Source organism: Zychaea mexicana, assembly GCF_025766255.1.
Source record: "Zychaea mexicana strain RSA 1403 chromosome Unknown BDB00scaffold_8, whole genome shotgun sequence".
NCBI classification, from domain to species: Eukaryota; Fungi; Mucoromycota; class Mucoromycetes; order Mucorales; family Lichtheimiaceae; genus Zychaea; species Zychaea mexicana.
In genome coordinates this window covers 559,749-585,561 of record NW_026516671.1, presented here as the reverse complement: position 1 = coordinate 585,561, position 25,813 = coordinate 559,749, and the positions used below count along the sequence as shown (strand labels likewise).

General features: G+C 43.7%; 4 protein-coding genes across 4 annotated transcripts; 2 read left to right on the top strand and 2 right to left on the bottom strand.

Moving 5' to 3' along the window:
* Positions 1-574: 574 nt before the first annotated feature.
* BDB00DRAFT_803770 (uncharacterized protein) lies at positions 575-2,686 on the bottom strand. The gene is made up of 3 exons (XM_053122055.1): positions 2,585-2,686; positions 2,092-2,426; positions 575-2,010 (listed from the first exon to the last, which is right to left on the bottom strand). Exons 1-3 carry the CDS (start codon positions 2,649-2,651, stop codon positions 847-849), a joined length of 1,566 nt encoding a protein of 521 aa, XP_052983982.1. The 5' UTR covers positions 2,652-2,686; the 3' UTR covers positions 575-846.
* A 7,826-nt stretch (positions 2,687-10,512) lies between these two features.
* BDB00DRAFT_803765 (uncharacterized protein) lies at positions 10,513-12,808 on the top strand. The gene is made up of 7 exons (XM_053122054.1): positions 10,513-10,678; positions 10,751-10,785; positions 10,865-11,535; positions 11,617-11,694; positions 11,762-11,852; positions 11,979-12,061; positions 12,223-12,808. The coding sequence occupies exons 1-7, from the start codon at positions 10,587-10,589 to the stop codon at positions 12,334-12,336; spliced, it is 1,164 nt and encodes a 387-aa protein (XP_052983981.1). The 5' UTR covers positions 10,513-10,586; the 3' UTR covers positions 12,337-12,808.
* A 1,162-nt stretch (positions 12,809-13,970) lies between these two features.
* On the bottom strand, positions 13,971-14,213 carry BDB00DRAFT_735924 (uncharacterized protein; the record flags this gene model as incomplete). Its single annotated transcript, XM_053118386.1, has 1 exon — positions 13,971-14,213. A coding segment is annotated over one exon (243 nt), but the record flags the coding sequence as incomplete, so codon positions are not given.
* Positions 14,214-17,376: 3,163 nt separating this feature from the next.
* Positions 17,377-25,558, top strand: BDB00DRAFT_868318 (armadillo-type protein; the record flags this gene model as incomplete). The annotated part of the gene is made up of 13 exons (XM_053126454.1): positions 17,377-17,447; positions 17,517-17,562; positions 17,632-17,761; positions 17,899-18,413; positions 18,532-18,733; positions 18,818-18,920; positions 19,079-21,203; positions 21,268-21,374; positions 21,444-23,616; positions 23,700-25,005; positions 25,079-25,195; positions 25,290-25,470; positions 25,543-25,558. 13 exons carry the CDS (start codon positions 17,377-17,379, stop codon positions 25,556-25,558), a joined length of 7,092 nt encoding a protein of 2,363 aa, XP_052983979.1.
* Between the last annotated feature and the right edge of the window lie 255 nt (positions 25,559-25,813).

Below are 25,813 nucleotides of genomic sequence, written 5' to 3'. Positions count from 1 at the left end.
TGTACAGATCAGTACATGCTACATAGCTACCCTATTCCTTAACTCATTTTTCTTTAGAAATGGTACCCGCTATATGCAATAGGTAATAGAAGGAGTAGTAAGTGATCCGGGGATACTCAACCCACAATGGACAACAACAGCAACAGCTCTCACATGGTTCAAAAGCGATTACTCATGTATTTCACACATTAGGTATGAAGAAGAATAGAAGAAGGAAGAAAAGGATTATCTTCATCTTCTGAAGAGATTTCCTGTTATCTCACATACTAAAAATTGCATATCTTTATGTGAAATATTGGTAATGTATACACATACTTTGGCACACATACACATATACAGCACATATGCAAATGCACGTACACATACACTTTGATCTGCGATTGTATTTGCTTCTCTCCCATGTATATAAATAGGAGGACTTCAAAGTATCGACAGGAGTTTTGTTTGATCCCTGAGAGCCGAAAAAATACAGGACCGGTCCGATGTAGTATAAACAGCTATATAACCCGCTTCACATTGTAAAAAAGTGTAATGACACACCATCCAGAATATATCTCATGTTCAGTTGCTCTATCTGGAATATAGGACCAACGATCCCACTCCGGGTGACGACTACCCTCCGCTATTATGTTAAGAGTCGGTTACTTTTTATATAAAAAAACAGAACTAGAAATGACTACAAAGTATCTAACAAGGGACAACGAGAGAGAGAGAGGATGAGTGTGTGCATGAATGGATTCGTTTGTTCGTGTATGTGGGATTGGGAAAGAAAAAATAATACTATTCTATATACTTTTTGTTGTTATATATATACACTCATTTGATCTGTTTTTAGTGTTTCTTCTTCTACTTCCACAAAGCTCTTGTACGGGCTGTTACAGCGTAGCCAAAAGTCTCCATTTCTTCCAATGCCATATGGAACCGTGGATCTCCTGCAGCTGCCAGCTTTCTTGTCAGGATATTATAGCAAGACTGAGGTGGGATTACGCCATAGCCCTTCATTTCTTCGAGGTACGTGAAAGCATCTTCGTAGTTCCTCTGTGTGCAAGACAAGGCAATCATCTTGGTGTATGTGTCGACATTAGGCATAATGTTGGCAGTCTTCATTTCATTAATGACAACGTTGCCCATGCCCTTGTTGGAAGTCTGAATGCATGATTCGAGAACAGCATTGTAGGTATCCACATCGGGAATAACGCCCAAACTCTTGGCCTCACGATACGTTGCGACCGTGCGTTGCAAATCCTTGGCTTCAGCGCACGCCTCCACAACAACATTGAACGCCGTAACATCCACGTTTCGTCCCTCCTTGACCAGTTCCTCGAGCAGATAGTAAGCCTCATCGATCGCCTCAATATTGCCGTACAACATGCGGCGGATTGGCAGTGTTGTTCGCGAGGTAGGTGCAACACCCGAGACACGCATGATATCAAGCACATTGAATGCGCTCTTAAGATCCTTTTTGAAGACAAACGCTTCCATTAGTGGGGAAAAGTAGTGTTCCTTGTACGGGAAACCGCTGGTGGAGAGCTGACGAATGACATCCGTGGCGAGCTTGGCATCGCCGGACTTGGCAGCGACACGCAAAACGCTCAAGCAGGTACCTTCATCAGGACGCATACCATATGAGTTGACAGCCTTGTGCCAGCAATATTCTGTTTGTTCATATGCGTCGTTGTATGCTGTCGTGCGCATGACATCCAGGTACATGCGAGGGTCACTCACAGCAACCATACCCGTTTCCTCGGCTTCTTTGAGTAGAGCGAACGCAGCTTCGGAATCGTGCACTTCCAAGCAAGAGCCGATCACCATGGTATAGCATGCAGCGTTGGGTGCGACTCCCCCTGCTTTCATCGCTTCCAGGATATCGAGGGCGTGTTCGACTGCATTGGTGGTACAAGCACCGCGTAACAGCTGTGTGTATGATGCGATAGACAAAGCAACGTTGTTTTGCTTCATGTCTTCAACAACTTCAGCTTGACTTGTCAATTGACCTGTGATACCAAAAGCCTAAATTGGTCACGGAGATGTTAGCAAAACCAGACCTCTATTTCTTTTTGTTCCAAGTTTGCTTATAGATAGAAGTAATACCTCGAGCATAGTGTTGTAGCTTTCCAAACTAGGCTGCACACTGTTTTCCTTCATATCGTACAGGGTCGACAATACACCATTGCTGTCACGCGCACGCATGTATGCTGCTAACAAGGCATTATATGTGTTTAGATCGTATTTAAGACCTTTGGACTTGATTTCGTCGGCAATGGCAAGGATGTCTTTTAACAATCGCTTAGGGCTAGAACGGTATCGCAGCTTCTCGGCTAATCGCTTGTTAAATGTGGCGAGTGGTGCAGTAGGGTGGTTGTACGTGATCAATTTAGACGTAAATTCGCTGCTGTTGTTAGCACTAGCGTCGGTGCCGTTGAATCCTTAATTAAGAAAATGGGTATGAGTGATTTGGATTCAAGACTCGAAGAGGGGGAATGTATACAATAAGCAGCGCGTGCTGTTCAGAGGTCCTCCATTGCACACAGACAAAAGCACGAGCACGTATACACATTCATTAAGTAAATGATAGAGTACTCACGCCGAGAAACAAGCTGGGGGCGACGAACAAGTGTTCGGCAGCAACGAAGATGGCTCAATCGATGCATAGTTGTTAGAATGTTGTCCGTGAAAACAAGCGACAGGGTCGAAGCCACTTCTCTGTAGATGTCTGTTTAATCGGAGTTACTTTTTTGTGCACAGAGTTTGACTTTTTGGTAGAGTTTGACCTGTCAAAATTATATCAACCAGGGCCTGCACTCTTGACACTTTTGATTCAACACTGGGTTATTGCACCTACCACATACTATCAGCTGCTCAGATTTGGAGGTTGTCATATAATATTATACTCCTGGTTTGTCGGGCACTCAAAAAAACCAAAATGACCCTTTTTCACAAGCTGGCAACTCATTAAGTGATCCACCTACATGTCGTTCTTTTCTGAGTAAATACGCCACTACAATGGTTTTATGCTGAGTAACTTTATTATATAGCATCAAGAGTAGCTTATAGGAGAAATCTGTGAGAGGGAGAGAATATCATCTGGTTTTTTAACTGAACACACGAAACGAAATGATGCTTCTGGAAGAATAACATCTTTCGTAATACTATGACTGGTGCTGTAGATGATTTAGATGTATGTAAAGATGACCTTTTAAATTTCAGCCATCATCAGGCACATTCATCCTGTCACTGCCAACGCAAATATATAACATTATTATATGATACATGTGAGGCTGCCCACTCGTCATCAAAGCTTCTTTTCTTAAGCACGTCTCAACTGGGGAATTAAACCTTCTCAATGAAGTTGTACGAACAAGAATTTTAAAAGCATTATATCCATTCTGGTTCTCGTTCGTCTTTTGGAATTCTTGAAAATAGTGAAGAACAGGAATATGACTAGGGATGCAAGAAGGAGTCAGTGCGAAGAGCAAGCGAGTGAAAGAAAGGTGGAATAACGGCGATGGGGAGAAGAAACGGCACTGTAGTTACGAGGTCAATGTACAAGTATACGAGGAGGTACAGGAGGAACAGCTGTACAAAATGAAATATCGGGAGGCCAGAAACCACAGCGGGGATGATGTACCTTAGGGGAACAAAAACCGCAAATACTCACAGTAAGAAGCGTGACTTTTTTATTTTACAACAGTGATGTACTGGGTCACTACCTGCTAAATGTTATAACCCGATCTCCTATATATTATCATCTTGCTTTATATTCGAAAGATAATAACTGTTACAGATAGTTGCATAACATGTAGTCATCTGAGTATGCGCCTTGCAGCTCATGAAAAGAAACACATGATGACGATCATTTATTGCTTTTGACAAGTTTGCGTACATAGCCAGTGAGTAATTCTTTAGACACAGCACAGAAGTGGCATTAAGTTCTTTTTGACTCACTAAATAGTACTGAGTGGGATGCATACAAATTAGATGGGAAAGGTGCTTTTACTACAATGGTGTAGAATACTGATTAAGTACGTATGTTTTTTTTCGCATCTACATACTATGCTCCAAGAGGAACCCAGTTGGGTTTAACTTTATATCAGATCATATAGTACAGCGTCGCCTTGTTTTCCATTGACTCTCGATATTTTTCTATATAATAGCAGAAAACTGTTTGTCTAGATAGAAATTTGTTATATTCTCAAAATGGTGTGGGCAGCAATATGGACTACTGTACTGTACATAGAATGATTGGCAGTAAATATGCAGGCGGAAGATAGTATCGAGCAAGTGATATTATCAGGTTGCATGTATACTGCGATATGTATATGAGTTTTTCACAAGGGATGATGAAGCGTCGCCTTTTTGAGGAGGCTTACATACTTCAAAAGCTACAAGTACTATGTACTAATTTTTTGTACAAACCTATGCTAATGGTAAAGTAGCTGGATGGGATATGTAGGATGACCTACCAATATACCTGGAAATGTTACAGTAGTAAGAAGATATTTCCATCAGAAATAATATTTGCCCCTTGTCTTTTTTCTTTGGCGTTTAACCTTTGTTTAAAACTCTTTCTTTCTTATCCTACGGTTCTGATTCAGGCACTCAGCTGCGCCCGACCCGAGAATATTTTGGCCACCACCACCACACCCTCTCTATTCGACATTCTGCTATTATTATGTATGCTTGCAGCGTTGGCTTTATGATACTTCTGACAGACTGGTGATAAAGTTGTATATAGCGTACGAGCAGTCGGGTTGAGCCAAAAAGAAAACGGAGCACACTGGATTCCCCAGAACTTTGGGAATATGTGTTTGCAAGAAAAAAATTATAGGAGCGAACAATGTGAATTAGATACTTCGATATGTAAAATAAAACATTCATTTCAACAGAGCAATGTGTTCATATTATTGATAAGAAATAAGGGTTGTTGCGGTTCTTGCTTTTACGGGATACATACAGTGGCCCCCGCTTTGTAACTCTCGGCAAATGTAGACCCTCGCCTTCTTCAAAACCTTCTTGGGATGTTCCATCCTATAGCTCCACTGCTTAAGCATCTTCCGCTAGTTGCAAGTTTTCATTTCCGTGCAACCGAGTTTTGGATATTCATTGTTGCAGATTCCGGGGGTCCACGGGATGAGGAGTAGAAGATGGAAGAGTTTCTATACTGTTGGTAAAGATCACCGTCATGCTTGGCGTCCCTCTGTCCATAGTTAGCTAAGCGGCGCCCTTTTGTGTTTACAGCAACTCTTGGGCGCGCCAAACACAAATGGGCCAGCAAATTTTGGTTGAGGCATTGGAAATGAGAGGATTAATTGTGCCCGGATGCGAAAAGACCTTCGTTGAAAGCGATAATACTAGATTTTTTGATTCAAAACTTAGCACATTATTCTGCCTACACTACCAATAATCGAATCGTTGATTACGTTGTATAGAAGTATGGTCGTAGCACGAACAGGCGAATAACAGCCTTTGTGTTACTTGGTTTGGGCTTTGAGTTGACGAATCGATGAATAACCCTATTGTTTTCAATATCTTTGAGAGTAGCTTGGTCGCAAATCGTTCGTATCAAACATCGCTTTGCGAATAAGCTCGATTGAAGATGTCGAGCCAGGCTCACCACGAAAGAAAGTAAGGTGGACATTTAAAATGACCATTTATTTATAAGATTATGGTACAGGAGCTGTACATTTATATGAAAAGATGGTTATCTCAGTCGTATATATAGATTAATATCCGACTTTTGACTCCAATATCCAGAATTGATGTATTATGTCATCTCGCTTACTTTTGACTCGTCATCATCGTCGTAGTTCACCTTCCTTCTTTGGATTTTTGTGTCTTAGAGCAACCTGCAGCGGTCACTGTTAACAGTTTATTTAACACCCAGACCTTGCAGCGGTTGCTGTAAACATCCTGTTACTTCACTTCATTCAGAATGAACAACGCTACTACTACTTCCAACGCCACTCCCCCGTCTGATGTTTCTGCCGCTACCCCCCTGCTCAAGAAAAAGGAAAAGGGTTTTAGCAAGGCCGAGAATACTGCTTTGGTGAACGCGTACTTGGGTGCAGGCACTGATGAAATAACGAGCAAAGACATGAGCGAAGACACCATGTTGTCGCTCATTAAAAACGATTTCGTCAAAGAAATGGTTTGAAATGCGAACGGCATATCCTTGCGGAGCAACCAAAGTGGCAACCAATTGTTGCCAAAAAGAGTTGCGAGCCCATGGTAGAAGGCCAAGCAAGATCCATCGGTCAAAAAAAAGCCAAGGCCAACAAGAGAAAGCGCGCTCACGACGAAGAAGAAGAAGAAGCAGATTCTATCGAGAGAGAAACGTTGAAGACGATGCGGATCCAAATAGAGTTCGATCGTGAACGCGCTGCAACTGCAAAGATGGACGCGCATACCGATCTACTGATGGCTCGGCATGCAGTCATGAGCGTGGATCCTCAGGGATTCTCCCCTGACAGAAAATTTTTCTATGAGACCATGCAAAAGAAGATTACCGAGGAAATCAAGAAGGAACTGGAAGAGGAGGAGAAGAAGCAGCAGCAGCAGCAAGTGCTGGAAGAGGACGAGGAAGGGGATTGGGAGGAAGATGGCGATGACGAAGAAGACGGATGCGAGCAACAACAATAAAACGTTTTTTGAATCACGTAGTAAATATCCAGGTAAGTAGTTACATTAACGGATAATTTATTCATCACCATGACATTGCCAGATATGCTCGACAAGATCCTTAGTAGACGTCTGTGGGTATCTTTGTTTTTAACTTCGCGTTGACGTCTTTGACGCATAAGTTCGTCCGGTTGTCCACCATGCTCGAGAGATGGCGCAACAGTAATAGAAGAAGTGTCGTAGTCCAACTCCAACTGCTTGTCATACCCATCGTGCTCGTCCTCAACGATCAGGTTACGCAAAATAATACACGCCTTCATGATGCTTGAAAGGTGGGATACATGCCAGGAACGTCCAGGCTCGCGGGCTTTTGCAAAACGTTGCTGCAGTACCCCAAAAGCGGGCTCAATGTTCTTATGGATAGATTATGGTCGTTGAGCGAACAACTAGATCAAAAAGGTAATTAGTTACATCTGGTAGTGACAATTATATAATAAAAAAACGGTACCTTTCTTCCGTTACCCAGCGGGTGTCGAATGGTCTTAACTAGTGTGGCCCAAGTTGGGTAGATCCCATCGGCCAAGTAATACCCTTTGTCGTTATGTCTGTTGTTGATGGTTTAGGTAATAGCTGAGGAACGACCTTCAATGCAATCGTCGAACAAGGGGACTTGTGTAAAACATTGAGGATATTACAGGAGCTGGGGTCACCAAAGAACGAGTGTCAAATCAATAGATCATGTGAAGCAATGGTTCTCAGAATTACCGTTGGGTCACCTTCCTTGCCAGTAGGACAGTTATTAATCCACTTCCAGTGCATGCAATTGAGGGATCTCAGCATGCCTGGAAATCCTCGCGCCCTTCCAAAGACCAACGAAAGCTTGAGATCTTGCTCGTTTGGGGCACGAAGATATTCGTCTCCAAAGCATTTGATGACGCCTCACAAAATCTCGTCAAATACTCTCTTGCTGTGGACCAGGCAATCTTAAGATACTCATCGACAGCATCAGCAGGTCCACCCTATGCCAACATGTGCATGGCTGCAGTTACTTTGACATGAGGGTGGAAGCCGAGTTTTCCGGTCGCATCCTTTGTTTGTTGGAAGAGCGTGTACTTCATTTCAAGCTCTTTCATTATGCGCAAAAACAGCTCGCGCTGCATGCGGAACCGGCGACGAAAAGGTTGCATCATATCTTGGGATTTGGTTGATTTGAAACATGCTGCGTTGGCGGTCGGTAACCTTGCGTTTTTGGCTTTTGGCGTGCTTGGGCAGCGGAAAGCCTTCTCCCTCGAACTTGTTCCAAAATACGTGCAGGATCTGTCGCGTATGACTGCTGGTCTGTTCGAGTTGCTCATCGCGCATTTGTCTTCGTCTACGTTTTATGAAGAATGCTGGAATTATCGTTGTTTGAAAGATTGTAAAAAGCATTAACAGCTTTGTAACAGTAACCGCTGCACGAAATGCCCAGTTGAGTTGTTACGCACTGTTACTGTAAACGGGCTGTAAACAGTTTCTTACAGCGACTGCTGCATCCTACGAATCTGTCTAAGTAATTATACTAAAGAAAACTTAGATTTTGATTTGTGTGGCTCTTCCTTTTTTAAACATTCTGTTTGTTGGATTTGAATAGCTTTTGAAATCCCATCCGTGCTACCTGCCTATCCTCCTCATGTGTATATAGTTAACTGTTTTTTTTGGTCTTCCGCCTTATTGATTTTACTCTTTATATCATATCGATCATTTCTTTACCCTTTGGTTCGAAGCCGTTGATTGATCTAGTTGTAATTCTGTTACTGAAAAAGATAAGACTGGCTGAGCGTCATCATAACATGTTCAAGAAGTTGACAATCTTAATGTGACGTTACAAATGCTGCTAAACAGATAGCGTTATATATAAAAACGTTGCTGTTGTATTCACCACATACTACCAGGTGCACAAATTTGAGAAACCGCCTGTTTGTAACTATTATTTTTCAGGCTTGCCTAGCAGGTAGTATATAGTACAACTAAACTCCTTCTTTCGCGAGCTAGCGAGCAGATCAGTTGGTTTATTCTTTCTGTAAGTAAACTCACTGCATAATAATTTTCCAAATCCTATAAACATGTATACAGCACTGCGGTGGGTTTATGCTGAAAATTCATATTTGTTTAAACATTAAGAGTGATGTTCGAGAGAGGTATGGGAAGGAAAAACACATTCTGGCTCTTTGAGAGATAACAACACAGAACTAAACGAAAAGATGTGCCTGAAAGAAACATCTTTAAGGTGATGTGATCATTACTATGTATTGTCTTCAATTAGATGGAAGTTTAGATACCATTTGTGAATCTTTGCCATTATCATTAGAGCGTAGTTGTCGATAAGTACATATCACAAAAGTTGCGCGAAAACGATGAATGCCAGCCAAGGATCCACAGGTTTACCTCTAGTGCAGTAAAGACTTAAATAAATTGCTTGCTATAAGGAATACAGCTACACATTTAGCAGTTTGTCAAGTTCTGAACAAGAATAAGCGATTGCATCATTTTGCGCGACTCGGAGACAAGCGATATGAAGTGAGAATGGTGTGGAAATACGTGTGTGGCCTGTTGTTTAAACTTTATTAATTATATTTCGCCATGTGTATGTCTCAGTATTTGTGGATTGGCCAATAAGCTACATACAGCTTTGGGTGTTTTTTTTCATGGGGTTGATTTATAAGCTCAAACGTGTTATCGGGTACCACCTTGAATATACATGGCTGCAGATATGAACTTTTCGTGTTTCGAACAGAGAAAGAGAGAGCAAGGGAGTTCCTTTTGCCTTGATAGTTACGCAAAAAGATCAATCTCGATTAAAGATCAGAATTTATCTTACTCACTGACGGGATATCCTATACAGTTACACATTTTCTGTGTTTTATAGCATGCATTTTGGTTGAGCTAACTTGTTTAGGAAACCTTCCGCTTTTACTCATATGTTCACTCTCTTTGGGGTAAAAAGGCCCATATTGTATGTACAAACTGTTGCGGTGGTTAGGTTATCCCCGCGACCATTGGGTTACACCCACGGCAACGTTGCGAGGTCCTCCCGCCTACTACTTTTGGGTAACTCAATACCTGAAAAGTGCGTATCGTGCCTTTTTGATATAGTTTCAACAGACAAGCGTGTTATTCTAATTCTCGCTCCCCCAAGGAGAGAGAGATAGAGACTTGACGGAGAAAGGACAAAACACACTCACAAACTATCGGTTCCCCGCAACTACACATACGGCGCACAAACTTTGTGTCATCAAGCACCTATTAGATGTGCGGGAGAAGAGTTGCTCATGACTGTTGCTATTCGGGAAGCACAGAAACAATCGAGCGAAACATTCTGTGCTATCATGATTGGCAGTGTAAAATTTGCGGAAATTTTTGTCTGACCGTGCTACAACGCATGTTCGAACAATATGATTTGTGCTCACATTGAGTGTAAAGAATACATGGATGGGTGAGCTTCGCGCGAGATGATCCCGAAAAGAGGTATCACAACTAGAGATCGCGGGGGGAGACATACCTGCAATGTTTTCACGGTGCGACGAGCAAGAAAATCCAAAGTACCTTCAATCTTTCAATAGCAGCATTTGCTTTTCTTTTCTGCTTTTCTAATCTGAAATAAAAATGGAGATATCATTAATGTAAATGTGTATATATAATTTACATGGCACAGAAATTCGTAACATAAAGCGTTGTCTCCTTGTAAAAAAGACCTCGTCTGCTGATATCAGAAACTATTCCAAGCGAACGGTTACTCTATAGTAAACAATCATTAGAGTGAAGTTATTAGTGGAGGAATCACGTGAACTAGAGGGTTTTTTAAACCTGACGTATATAATGGCACCATTTTCTGTGAGTATGCGTGGTTTGCGTTGCCTCTTTAAAACCCAGTCGCGGCATTGTTCCTTGAGTTTCAGCAGCAAAACAACAACCTTTACGCATATTAGAATATGATGAATGACGAAGAACGACCATCAGTTAGTGTACGACAACGTGCTGCAGCCATAAATCGCAACTTAATAGAAGAACAACGAAAATCTCAGTATGTGAACCGTTATACATATAATAGGAAAATAATACTGTACATAGCTCTAAATAAGTTTGCTCAATCAAGGAAGACGATCAATAAAAGAGGATCAGGATCAGTAGGTGCGCATGAAATATAAAATTTACAAACTGTAAAACTTGACCGATTGATGAGCATGTTTTACAATTTCACTGTTATTAGTCAGAGCACCATGGCGATCAGTAGGTGCAATTGCAAACACGTCATTACAACCGCGTGGGCCTGTACAACCATCAACAACGCGTATGAATTTTCAACCACAATCTCGGAGATCACGGATAGCGGACGCACTCAGTGATCATAATAACAGCAAGAGTAATCGGAAAAACGAAATTAGCAAAAATAAAATGTCATGGGGATCAGCAGCAGCATCCTCTGTGCGAGAAGGGTCAAGCGGTACTGCTATGCTGCCACGACGCCCAACCTCAGCTACCACTGCACAACAGATAAATTTGAAAATGGGAAAACGCCAACTATCGTCCAATGACTGCGATGAAGATTCACTTTTTTCCAGCAAGCATAGAAAAACAACAGCGGAATCTTCAGTACCTCGTCGTGAGCAAAAACAGCAATATCATCGGGTGATTGAAGAACAACAACAACCAAGACTATCCTCAACAACACACCGCCACCACAGCCACCAACATCATTACGCTGTAACAGCGTCAGCATTATCAAAGCAACGCTCACCAAGTATTAACAGCGCTGCCTCTTCAAGTCACCCAATTCTCTATGACGACCAGATTGCCAACCTCTATGCGCGATATACGCAGTGGCAATGGATCACACTTGATGCAGATGAATCCACAGATCGACAGCGGATGGAAGAGGAGGTGGGGTAGTGGTTACAGCGATCGAATGAGTTGCATAGTACAATACAATTTGACTTTGACTAACGAATGTGCTTTTTCAAGAATCGACTCTTTGCCATGTATGATTTACTATGGGAACTGCGCCGAAACCATGGCAGTGATAGTCCGACTGTAATTCAGGTAATACAACAACAATGAGTCATGTACCCTACACAAATTTAGAGCTTACTCAGAATGAATGTAATAGATAGCCGATCGGTTGAAAGAATTTTCCACCCTCTATGAAGAACTTCAGGATACAATTCAGGGTGGTGGTGTGGGTTCCTTGAAACTCTCAGGTAAGCAAGAACCCTTTTTCCGTTTTATGTGTGAAAGAGGGAAACCCTATTTTTAGATGCTTTGATTTACACCTTGTACATCATACTACAATCTAGCTCACAATCTTTTTAACATTTGCGCTCTAGATGACCTTATTCAAAAACTGAAAGACATCTTACATGACTTGCGCGCGAGTGCACGAGACCTTGATAACGGATTGGAAGCAGACGTAAGTTTACTATAACTTTTAAAAATAGACCCTGTGCGACACTAGCACAACTCTAAATGATCTATAATTATATTGGTGCTCACGCGACGCGTTTTAAACACATAATCATAATACTAACTGCTTGTTATACTATACGAACAACAAACAAAACATGTGCACAGCAACAGTTGAACGAGCTTGAAACAGACTTTCGTGCGCTTGAAGAATGTCAGCGAATCATCGGCAGCGTGGCGCAAGTAGAGGCTGAAAATCAAAGTTTATCTGCCATCCTTTGACAACCTTCTAACAAATGAATATAAACAAAACAAGATTAGTGAATCTCATAATAATAGCTATAATTAGCGTTTCCACATCAATGTATTTTGTTGGAGATGATGAATGTCAACCTGGGTGTGTCGTAGGGATGGATGGCGTAAATTTATTTACTTGTTAATTACGATGATCTATTGTGGTGTTGTGCACCGCAGATTTCCTTACAATGTATTATCCATTGTTTTTTTAGCTTTTTAATTTGCTTTTTGATATTGCCTTCTTTTCGAAAATGAGGAACAATTGTTTGAATGGAACAGAGAAAATGATGGGCAGTATGAAATCTAGATTTAACTAGAAGAAGTATAGTACATGCTACGGCTACATGAAGGAGAAATATACCATCTGTTGTGCGAAAGCATCGCTCACTCATCGTTGCTGACTTTCGCGCGCTCGCGCGGAAAGAACATTTTCCAAAGCACAGGATAGTGTAATATAAATGTAACCACAACAAAAAAAAGTGGTACGGTCAATGCCGATCCATACCGAAACTGTAAAAAAAGTTTATACTGTTGCACTTCCGGGGTCACAAAGACACACTATATCGGGGTTTTCCTTTGGGGGAGGGGGAGAGAACAAACCGTCATCTCTAACCGAAAACCAGCAAGGTGTGTTACACATTCTACGAGTTCCCTCCTCTTCCCTCTGTAATACTATCATATCTGCGGCATGTAGTGAGCTTTGTGGGATCAGCGAGATGATAGCCCACACTCTTCCTTATTTGCTCCTTTCCGTATAATCTATTTCTGGAGCAAAGAGCATACTATGGTGCAATTTAGGCATTACTCATCTTCATTTACACACACCCACACACTTGCAGACATCACAATAGCTCTCTCACTTACTTATCCCAAGGAAATAGTAAACTGCCCCCTAGAAAAGTAGAGTATCAGGTGGGATTTTTACGCGAAAGAGAAGAAAAAGTTCGTCTGGTTCTTTTAAATTTCCAAATGCGTATGGGGGGTTATCGGCTCGCCCAATTTGGAAATGACATCCAGTGACACAAGGATGCAAGAAAAAAATTTCGGGATGTTATGCGACGATTTGTAATAGTTTCCTTAGCGAGCGTAAAAGAGGCATTTTGTTTTATTTCTATGTACAGTATGATAATGATGATGATATATATGATAACAATAATATAGTATAATGATATATGAATAATACGAAAATAAACAATAGTGTGGCTGTTGTCCGGGAGAAGGGCGAAGAAGACGAAGAGTAGATATAGAGAGAATAGGTATATAGAGTATGTATAATGTGTGCAATTGCGTGTCTGTGATTGTGCGTGCGTGTATGTTCTTGTTGCAATGTTGTTCTTGATATGCTTGTGCTTGTGCTTGTCGCGAGATAAATATGAAATAATGATGGGTGCGAGGAAATGTCTGTGTGCGCGTGTGCTGTGTATGATGGAATAGAGTCAAATGAATGGAGAGACTAGTATGTTTTTGAGAGAGTTGCCGAGAAGATGAAGGGTATAGAACACGGAAATATGTAGGAGGGTTACGAGATTGGGGAGGAGGAGTAGGGGGTTTATTTACTGCGCAGCAGCAGAAGCCGAGGTGATACCAAGAACTGCACCGCATCCATTCTCGACACGCAAATGACGGTTGAGCGCATCCATACGAGCAAAGGACTTTTTGCAATTGGCACAGGTGAATGGCTTGATGCCCCAATGCAGCTTTTCGTGTCTGTTACGATCATGTTGGCGAGCGAACCGGCGACCGCACTGGCCGCAAGGGAAGGGCCGTTCCGATGTGTGGGTGCGCATATGCGATGTAAGATTGTATGCACGTGTGAATGACTTGCCGCAGCCAGGATGTTGACAGAAGAATGCTCCTGGTGCAGCCCGTGTGCGTCGCTCGCTGCTGCTTCGACGCACCTTGCTGCCGCTGCTACTGCTGCCGTTGTTGTTGTCCGTAATGTCGCTGCTTGCCTTGGGTGGTTCGGAGACTCGGCGTGGACGGTTCTTTGTAGTCCGAGGAACAGGTGCTGCGAGCTTAGAAGGGGTCGGTGATGAAGCCTGTTGTTGTTGTTGTTGTTGTTGTTGTTGTTGCTGCATTTGCACTTGTTGTTGTAATACTGGATGCTGTGCATTCATGTTGTTGTTGGACATGGTTGGATCCGAGCTGACCGAAGACGCGTCAAAGTACATGTCTGGAGATGAACCACGAGTAGGAGTCCACGATAACCAATCTGCTGAATCAATGTATGCCGGGTCCAGCATCGGCTGTTGTTGTAGTGCGTCGGTTGTAGCAAACGAATCGGCAAACAAAAAGTCCGAGTGCCGTTGATGTTGCTGTGGCTTGATAGGTGTTGGTTCCGTGATTGAGATGCATGGCTGAATGTCCAAACTTAATCGATGATGTGTCTCTTGAGTAGTAGAAGTTACGACACCATCCATAAGAGGTTCTTGAATCTGCATCCGTGATACTGCATCTGCAATACCATACGGCGAGCAGTTCAAGTCGAGTGGAGCCACCAATGGGGGTATGGAGATGTGGGTACTGTTGATGTCCATTGCTTCTGAAGCAGGTGTGTAAAAGTACTCGCCACCAGGGCTAGCAGTTGAGACAGGATACATGGTGGGCGATACGCTCACAGGAGGCATAGCAGTATGATCGAGTGAATGGTATGATGCTACTGTATTGAGTTCATCAAGAGCAGTGCTGACAGCACATGTGGTATCAGTACCAGTAATAGCCATTGTTGATGAAGTATTCGCAAATGACGTTGCTGTTGTTGTGACAGGAGGCATCCAGGCCTCGGTGGTTGCAGGGATATATGCCATTTGGTACATTGTCTCTTGCTGGTGCTGCTGTTGTTGGTAGTGAGAGTCCATTTAAACAGAGATATGTAGTATGCGATAGATGAACACAGAAGAGACGATGAGAGAAGAAGAGCAAAAAAAGGTTGGGAAGAAAAGGGAAAATGGGAAGATCCTTGTTCGGGTATTTATATACGAAACGACAAAAGGAAAAAAGTCAAAGGGAGCCAGATGACCCGGATTTGTGTGTACCTTTCAAAAGATGCTAGTGTTGCCTTGTTCCCGAGTGAGAGGAAGAGTGAGAGCGGGTGGATGGGGGGGTTGGAGAGCACACACGCACAGAGCGAGAGCGAGAGAGATGTTATATTTTTAGTTCACCGCTGATATGTTATACGAGCTTGTTTTTCATTCAGTTACACAAGGTGCTGTCTCTTTTCATCCTACATAATCCATGTGATGTAAGCTTTGTGCTACCAAACTATCCATAACGTCATGGCAAGCCAAAAGCCTCTTTTGCTTTGTGCCCCCACCTTCCCTGCTCTCTTTCCTGCCCCTCTCCCGTAATCTTCTTTTTGCGGAGAACTTATCACCATGGTTACTGTTGCTGCTGTGATGGCGTTTACGGGGCCATGGTAACAAAAGAAGAAACTAAAAATAACTGTGGTGGCGACAGATTACTTTTACCCCACTCCATGAAGCGCAAAAAAACCAAATTAGTCTTCGTATCACGAATTAACAAATGTTGTCATTTACTGTACCCTCCAATTTATCTTTAGGAGCTCAAGCTATCTAGATTGCTGATGAATATTTTTATCGCGATGGCGTGTGTTTAGTTTCTGTTCTCGTCCCAGAGATTGTGCTATAATTCATTTTAACGAATAAAGAAACGATCTACTGCTGTTGCTACTGCAATTGAGCCTTATAATGGACTGGTTATATGTATGCTGAGTAGGGCAGAATGATGTCAACTCCTCTTAATTATGTTTCAACTAGACCAAAGGAGTGTTGGGTAAAGCAATTACAGTTTCTCCTAAAACATTCAGAAATTATATTTATTAGTGTGGTGTTTCCTGGAACAATAAACGGATTATATTTATAGCATTCGTATTTCATGTTCATGACAAGGAGTAGAAGATGCCTTCTAAAGATTGAAATTACGCTGGTGTCGTGAAACGCTTCCGTTGCTATAAGATAATTGCTCCTTGAACCCTAGTGACATTGTGTATCATCGTGGTATGTTTCTTGGGATCGAAACTCGCGAACTGACTTTGGTCTTTTTTGCATGAAAATTTTTCAATTGCGCTCACTAAAAAAATCGCGCACAATCATCTTTTGTGCGCGCAGATGCAAAGGTACGCTCTTAATTACGTGCTAACGAAAGATGTTATATCGATCCTCCTATGACTCTTCTTTCTCTATCTTATTGTGAAAAATGCGCACATATCTATCAAAGACAACAGTGAATGTTTTTTGAGGAAGCAGATGTTGGATCAAGGAGAGCAGTTGTATGTACTGGGGAGTAGTTGTGCTCAGCAATAAGCAGTTGTCTTATAATGATAATGATGATGAGTAGGAGGGGTGGAGGAGGGGAAGGAGAATAAGGTTTAATTATTACTTAACTGCCTCTCTTATCTACAACGGCCTCTTTAACTTTGCTGCTACATTACTATCAATCATGTAGTAGTAAGAAGAACATAATAGCAACACAAGAAAGGAGGTCCCAAAAAAAGTTCAAAAAAGGATATTAGCTCGGTTAAAACAAGGCCCGATGCACGAAAAGTTATGCATAATCGAATGACTCGTCGTGCCTGTTGTTTAAAATGTTGCAAAGTGATTTGATTTTAAGAGAAAAGCAACTCGCAGCAGCATAGAAGTAGCATTCTATACTATTATCAACTTTTGTCTGTTGGCAAATCTTGTGTGTGTGCGGTGGCATTAGAAACCAGCTGGGCTGCTGCTATTTAGGCTGATGATAATAATAAGGATGCTGAGCCAGTAATTCAAACGCCTACTATACAGTCAATCCGAAACTTGAAGGACCCTTCTAACAAAAATATACACTTTTTTCGGTTGTCGTGGCTGTTGAGAGAGAGAGAGGGTGGAAACAAGAACATAACCAAAACGCTTTACGACAACCGCTGCTGTCATACATCACACACATACATTCACACAGACGCACACAACCGCAACACAAATTTTGGAGAGAAAACGTCATTTTTTTACACAACCATAATTTTCCACCATGGTGCTCGTGGCAATGCTTAATTATAGTTCAGAGAATTTGACCAGGATTTTCACTGAACTGAAATCCAAGTAAATAATGTTATCATGATGGGATGAAAAGAACAAGGGCTCATTTAACTCTTAATGAACTTAATATAGACATGAAGATCGTCGTCAAAAAGCAGCCAACGAACTACGCGAAACGGTAAGCAATATACACAGCAACATACACACGTACAAGCACAATGCTTTAACGAGAAAAATCAAAAATTAGGTGGCTACGGCATCGCGAGAATTATCAGACGAACATCTCACCCGATTCACGTCGGATATAAATAAACGAACTGCAGAACTTGTGCATAGCACCGACAATAACGAGAAACTGGGCGCCATTGCCGCCATTGGTAAATTGATATTAGTCGTATTTGACAAGAACCGATAGAGAATAAGCTCTGGAGAACGGATGCAAGAGTGAGAGGAGGAGGAGGAGGTGGTGGTGGTGGTGGTTAGCTTATTCTAAATAACATCAATATTCTTGTAGACCGATTGATTGATCTGGAACCTGATGGCAACGCCAGTCGATTCCACACCTATTTACGTATCATGCTACCATACAACGATGCTCAGGTGATGGTTCCAGCCGCTCGCGCACTGGGTCGTTCGGCGGTCAATGCATCCACATTTACAGCCGAATCCGTCGATACGCAAGTGGAACACGCCCTTGAATGGCTCCACGGCGACCGAAGTCGACTCGGCGCCGTGTTGGTGTTGCGTGAATTGGCCGTCAATGCGCCTACATTAATTTATGCATACGTCCACCGCATTCTAGAGCTGATATGGGTTGCATTACGGGATTCGCGGCAGATCATTCGAGAAAATGCCGCCGATTGCTTGAGCGAATGTCTGGATATTGTGCAGCGACGTGAAACGCCCATGCGAAAGACTTGGTACAATAAGATTTGGACGGAGGCTAACAAGGGATTACAGTTGCACAGTGCTGAGGCGACACATGCGAGTCTTTTGGCCATGCGGGAACTGCTGTTACATGCTGGCATGGTAAATAGAGGGCCACAACAAGAACGAGAAGCAGAAGATCGGGGGGGGGGGAATATGCATACACATCATAGTAAGCGAGAAAAAAAAAACTAAAAAAAATGTTTAATTGGTTTAATAGTTCATGACGGACATGTACAAGGATGTATGCAATATCACACTGGAAAAGAAAGACTCGAGAGATCAACTGATTCGAAAAACAGTCGTGACCATGATACCCACTCTTGCGTACTACGATCCATCCACCTTTGCGAAACTGTACTTGCATAAATCCATGAGCCATCTCCTGGGTCTCTTACGTAAAGACAGGGACAAACGGGACGGTAAGTGATAATCATTGGGGCTAATCGGTTGTGTCAGGTGGGAGAAAAGGGCTAAATGGATTCTATCTTTTCGGGATGCTATAGCATTCATTGCGATTGGCGACGTGGCTGAGCATGTGAAGAGTAACATGAATCGCTATCTGGAAGCTATTATAACATGTGTCAAGGAGGCGCTGTCAGTAAAAGGGTGAGCTATTTTCGTTTCTGCTTTTCTGTGCTATGGTGTCGAAAAAAGCAAGTGGCTGTGCAGGAAAGAGAAAAAGGCAATAACTGACACATCAAAAATATGCTCAACACATACTCCTTCCTTTTCCCGTCCGTCTCTCCTTCTCTCATTATCATTAGCCGCCAGCGAAAGGAGGTGGAAACAGCAACGTTCGTATGCATCAGTAAACTGGCCACAGCTGTCGGACAAGCGCTAACGAAATATGTACACGACCTATTGGATCTCATGTTCAATTGCGGATTATCGGAACCACTTGTCGATGCTTTGCGTAACATTTCCAACCGCATCAAACCCCTATCACCAGTCATCCAAGATCGTCTTTTGAACGTCATTTCCATCACTTTATGCGGTCAACCGTACAAACAGCCTGGAGCACCAAACAACCGCAACATGATCCAAGCAGTGGATCGACCAATCCGTGAAGGTGGCGCCATCGATGCCAAAGACCACGACATTATCGTCCATGCTTTGAAAACACTTGGTTCATTTGACTTTTCCAACCACGTCCTAAACGAATTCGTACGCGATTGCATTGTGGATTATTTAGACGACGATATGCCCGAAATTCGTAAAGCGGCTGCAGTAACATGTTGTCAGCTGTTTGTTCGTGATCCGATATGTAACCAGACAAGTGCGCATGCCATCAAGGTTGTCGGCGAAGTGTTGGAGAAGCTGTTGACCGTTGGTATTGCGGATCCAGACCCAGTGATTCGGGAAACGGTGCTTTCCTCGCTCGATGCACGATTCGACCGCCATCTAGCACAAGCCGATAATGTACGCTCTTTATTTATTGCACTTAACGATGAGGTGTTCGCTATCCGAGAAATCGCCATCAAGATCATAGGTCGTCTGACGACGTACAATCCAGCCTATGTCATGCCTTCGCTTCGCAAAACGCTGATTCAACTGTTAACCGAACTTGAATATTCCGTGGTCAGTCGCCAAAAAGAAGAATCTGCCAGATTGGTGTCGCTTTTGGTCGGTGCAGCACAGCGCTTAACGCGTCCATACATCGAGCCTGTGCTCAAAGTACTCATGCCCAAAGCTCGTGATCCTTCTCCCGGTGTTGTCTCGGCCGTGCTTGGCGCTCTTGGTGAACTAGCAGCCGTAAGTGGCGAAGATATGGTGCCGCATCTGGACGAGTTGATGCCGTTGATTATGGAGACGCTGCAGGACCAAAGTTCAAGTGCAAAACGAGATGCTGCTCTGCAGACATTGGGTCAACTTGCCAGCAACACTGGTTTTGTCATTGAACCTTATACCAAGTATCCGGCTTTACTCAACATCCTGATCAGCATATTGAAGGCTGAGCAAAGTGTTGTGACACGTCGTGAAACAGTCAAGTTGATGGGTATTCTTGGCGCGCTGGATCCATATCGACACAAAATGAACGCTATTGAGACGTCGAGTGAAGCATTAGCAGACCCAAAACTCGCCAGCAATGACGTGACACTGTTGATGATGGGTATCAGCCCTTCTTCCGAGGATTACTATCCCCAAGTCGTCATGCACTCGCTCATGAAGATCTTGAAGGATCCATCCTTAACAGCACACCACCAAGCCGCCATCGAAGCCGTCATGTACATATTCAACTCGCTTGGCTTGAAGGTCGTCCAGTTCTTGCCGGTCATCGTACCCAACTTTCTGTCACTCATGCGTTCGTGCAATGCCAACATGCTCGAAGGATATATCCACAAACTGGGCGATCTCGTCACCATTGTCCGACAACACATTCGCAATTATCTCAAGGATATCTTTGACTTAATTGACGAGTACTGGATGTCCGCATCGCTGCAAATAAATATCATATCCCTGATCGAAGCAATTGCCAAGGCTCTCGACGGCGAACTCAAGATCTATCTACCACGACTGTTGCCACAGATGCTTCAAATCTTCGATAATGATCAAAGTGATCGGCGCCAACCTACGTCCAAGGTCCTCAATGCTTTCGTGGTCTTTGGATCCAACATTGAAGAATATATGCATCTGGTTATTCCTGTCGTCGTCAGATTGTTTGAAAAACCCGACGCTCCTGTCAATATCCGCCGTGAAGCATTAACGACAATTACCGCTTTATCGAAACGAGTCAATATGTTTGACTATGCATCACGTATCATCCATCCGCTGGCACGTGTCCTGCCTGTACTACCACTTGAAGCACGGAATGCTGCCATGGAATTACTGTGTGCCTTGATCTTTCAACTGGGAACGGATTATGCAAAGTTCATACCCGCGATTAACAAGGTAAGCAATCTATTATACAGAGTATAAAATAGAATGGTGATATTCACACAAAAAAACGACATAGGTGCTGACTCGATACCGGATCACACATGCCAACTATGAATTATTGGTGGGCAAACTCTTGAAAGGCGAAAATCTTCCACAAGAGCTTGGCAAGGCTATCAATGATAGGTAAGAACCAAAAGGAATTTAATTATGCGGTGATGATGGTGTACATTACTAAAGCGCGATTTCAAATAGAGATGCTAAGGGTGACGATACCCCTTCTGCCGATATGAGTGCGGCAAAGAAACAGCCAGTGAACCAACAGCATCTCAAGAAAGCATGGGAAGCGTCTCAACGATCCACCAAGGAAGACTGGATGGAATGGATCCGCCGTCTCAGTGTTGAGCTTTTGAAGCAATCACCATCTCACGCCCTTCGAGCTTGCGTCTTTCTTGCCAGTGCCTACACCCCTCTTGCCCGTGAGCTGTTCAATGCAGCCTTTGTCTCCTGCTGGAACGAACTGTATGATCAATACAAGGACGAACTCGTAGCCTCTCTCGAAACCGCACTTAAGGCACCCAATATCCCGCCTGAAATCATCCAGATTCTCCTCCATCTTGCTGAATTCATGGAACACGACAACAATAACAAGATGCTGCCAATTGATATCCGCACACTGGCAGTGTATGCGCAAAAATGTCATGCATACGCCAAGGCCCTTCACTACAAAGAAATGGAATTCCATCTCGAGCCCAAATCGTTTGAAGCTGTCGAAATGCTCATGTCGATCAATAACTTGCTACAACAGCCCGATGCCGCCATGGGTATCCTACGGTTCGCTCAAGACTCTCTCAAGCTTGAGCTAAAGACATCGTGGTATGAAAAATTGCATCGTTATCAAGAAGCATTGCGTGCATATGAGGAACAGCAGCGCGAGCATCCCAACTCGATGGAGTTCACTCTGGGTCGCATGCGATGTTTGCACGCTCTTGGCGAATGGGATCAGCTTTCGACACTTGCACAAGAAAAATGGATCCATGCGCCACCCGAGAACCGCAAGAGTATTGCGCCATTTGCAGCAGCTGCTGCTTGGGGTCTTGGCCAATGGGAACAAATGGAGGAGTACATTGCCTTGCTCAAGCAAGAAAGCCCCGACCGCACATTCTTCCGTGCTATTCTGGCAATGCATCGCAACCGGTACAAGGAAGCCGAGGAATTCATTTCCAAGACCCGCGATCTTTTGGATACAGAATTGACGGCCCTGTTGGGTGAGAGTTACAATCGTGCATACGCTACTGTTGTCCGTGTGCAAATGCTGGCAGAGCTAGAGGAAATGATTACGTACAAGCAATCTGTCAATGACCCCGAGAAGCAATATGCCATCCGACGTACGTGGACCAAGCGTTTGGACGGCTGCGAGCGTAACATTGAGGTGTGGCAACGTATTCTGCGTGTGCGGGCTATGGTAATTGCGCCTCAGGACGACATGGACACATGGATCAAGTTTGCCAACCTCTGCCGCAAGAATGGTCGTTTCTCGCTCTCCGAAACAACCCTGCGCAGTCTCGTTGACAGCGAAGGTACCCCGCATCCCAAGATCATGTATGCACGCCTGAAGCATATGTGGCACTCTGCCTCACAATGCACAATCGCTGACCAGGCCAACGCCACGCGAACACGCGCATTAACGGTCTTACGTGACTTTACTGCCCAAAAGACGCAAGACTTGGGCCTAAATCCCGACGATATGGCAATCAGCATGCCCATTGACACTACACGAATTCCAGAGGATGCTGTCGAGTACACACGCCTGTTGGCACGATGTTACCTGAGACAGGGCGAATGGCAACGCGGACTATCGTACGAGTTCTCAGAGGAGAGCAACCAGGATATTTTGCGGTCGTTCCTTCTCGCAACCCGCTTTGACCAAAACTGGTACAAGGCATGGCATGCATGGGCATTAGCCAACTTTGACATCATCGACTATCACGAAAGGCTGCACCAAGAAGATCAACAGCCACCTGCGCATATTTTTGGCATGTACATCGTTCCAGCCGTTCAAGGTTTTTTCCGGTCAATTGCCTTGTCCAAAGAGAACTCGTTGCAGGATACATTGCGCTTGTTAACACTGTGGTTCAAATATGGCTACCAAGCCGATGTCGGTGCTGCCATTCGCGATGGTTTTGGCACGATTAATATTGATGTTTGGCTCCAGGTCATTCCCCAGCTTATTGCACGTATCCACGCACCGAATGCAGCAGTGCGAGGACTTATTCACGAGCTGCTTACGGATATTGGACGCGAGCATCCCCAAGCTTTGGTATACTCACTCACAGTTGCCAGCAAGTCACAAAGTGCTACTCGGCAGCGCGCCACGCACGGCATCATGGATAAGATGCGGTTACACAGTGCTACGCTTGTGGAGCAGGTATTTATTAAATGTTTACATGCGCATCACCAGAAGCAAGGACAAAGCTTAACCTTAAAGAACGCGTGGTAATTAATTTCTAGGCACTGATGGTAAGTCAAGAGCTTATTCGCGTGGCGATCCTGTGGCACGAAATGTGGCACGAAGGTTTAGAAGAAGCATCACGTCTCTACTTTGGCGATCGCAATGTGGATGCCATGTTTGCCACGCTTGAACCATTGCATCAGATGCTGGATCGTGGGCCCGAGACAATGCGTGAAGAATCTTTTGTACAGGCGTTTGGGCGTGATCTCCAAGAAGCTCAGGAATGGTGCCGACGATACCAAGAAACACGCGACTTGAATAATTTGAACCAAGCATGGGAGCTCTACTACCAGGTCTTCCGTCGCATCACTCGTCAACTCCCACAATTGACCAGCCTGGAGTTGCAATACATTTCTCCTCGCCTTCTTGACGCCCGTAATCTGGAGCTGTGTGTGCCTGGTTACTACCGCAGTGGTGAACCCATTGTCCGCATTGCCCGGTTTAATACTAGTTTGACTGTGATTCCATCCAAGCAGCGTCCTCGTAAATTGACAATCATCGGCAGCGACGGTAAAGATTACATGTACCTGCTCAAGGGTCACGAAGATTTGCGACAAGACGAGCGTGTGATGCAATTATTCGGTCTAGTCAACACCTTGCTCAAGAATGATCCGGAAACGTTCAAACGCCATTTGAACATTGAACGATACCCAGCGGTGCCACTGTCGCCTAACTCTGGTCTCATTGGCTGGGTGCCGGACACTGACACGCTGCATACCCTGATCCGCGACTATCGCGATTCGCGCAAGATTCTTTTGAATATTGAGCATCGCCTCATGTTGCAAATGGCGCCAGACTACGACAATTTGACTGTGATCCAAAAGGTCGAAGTGTTCCAGTTTGCGTTTGAAAAGACAAGTGGTCAAGATCTATACAGAGTATTGTGGCTCAAGTCGCGCAATTCCGAAGCCTGGTTGGACCGACGTACTAACTATACGCGATCGCTGGCGGTCATGTCAATGGTGGGCTATATTTTGGGCTTGGGTGACCGACATCCGTCTAACTTGATGCTGCACCGCGTCACGGGCAAGGTTGTCCACATTGATTTTGGCGACTGTTTTGAAGTGGCCATGCACCGTGAAAAGTTCCCAGAAAAGATTCCGTTCCGTTTAACACGCATGCTGGTCAAAGCGATGGAAGTGTCTGGCATCGAGGGTAACTTTAGAACAACGTGCGAGCATGTCATGCGTGTGTTGCGTGATAACAAGGAAAGCTTGATGGCTGTGTTGGAAGCGTTCGTTTATGACCCATTGATCAACTGGCGTTTGCTTAATAACCCACATGCCAGCCCTGCACAGAACCGAGGTTTGTTCTACTCTTTTTAAAAAATTTGTTCAAGAAAGGAAAGAGGATTGACGATAGTGTGTGCTTATATTAGATGACCGAGTGCGAAGCATTGAACGGGTAGCCAACGAGGACATGCCAGAGGACGCACATCGCAATTTCTCTGTCAGCAGGAGATTGAACCGTATTGAAGTGGAAGCTGTGGCCAATGGTATGTATATACAGACAGCTTAAAGAAACTGTCTATCACAATCCGTCAACGTATAATACAGAAAACTAATAACGAGGATGACGGCACCAATTAGAAAATGCACAAGGACCTGAAATGCTGAATACCCGTGCGGTCGCTGTCGTGAACCGTGTATCAAACAAACTGACCGGTCGCGACTTTAATCCGAGAGACACATTAGATGTGCCCACACAAGTAGATAAGCTGATCCAACAAGCGACTTCACTGGAAAACCTGTGTCAGTGCTATATTGGATGGTAAGTGTATTATATGCTATACTTCGGTGGTTACTAGTATGCATTGATACTGACTGGATATAACAATAATAGGTGTGCTTTTTGGTAAAAGAACAACAATCTTACCTCCTTACCTTGCTTTCTTTCACAAATTCATATCACTTTCTCTCCCATTTTCACTCCATATCTTCTATACTTTCTCTACGTTTATTTTTTGTATGTAACATTTCCTCACTTTTACAAATATACACAGCATCATTTCTTATACATTATTGTCAGATCGAAAAGAAGCGCGTTGTCAATATGGCTTTGCATAGAAGCAAGCACAGTATGTATCTATATATCCATAGCAGCGAGCCTTTGA

Bases quoted from the DNA above. Each gene is read 5' to 3' on its own strand.
- BDB00DRAFT_803770 (XM_053122055.1), bottom strand. From the start codon at position 2,651: ATGCATCGATTGAGCCATCTTCGTTGCTGCCGAACACTTGTTCGTCGC. The intron at 2,427-2,584 runs GTGAGTACTCTA...TTCTTAATTAAG, and splicing joins CCCCCAGCTTGTTTCTCGGC to GATTCAACGGCACCGACGCT. The intron at 2,011-2,091 runs GTATTACTTCTA...TGACCAATTTAG, and splicing joins GCTACAACACTATGCTCGAG to GCTTTTGGTATCACAGGTCA.
- BDB00DRAFT_803765 (XM_053122054.1), top strand. From the start codon at position 10,587: ATGATGAATGACGAAGAACGACCATCAGTTAGTGTACGACAACGTGCT. The intron at 10,786-10,864 runs GTGCGCATGAAA...CACTGTTATTAG, and splicing joins AAGAGGATCAGGATCAGTAG to TCAGAGCACCATGGCGATCA. The intron at 11,853-11,978 runs GTAAGCAAGAAC...TTTGCGCTCTAG, and splicing joins GGGTTCCTTGAAACTCTCAG to ATGACCTTATTCAAAAACTG.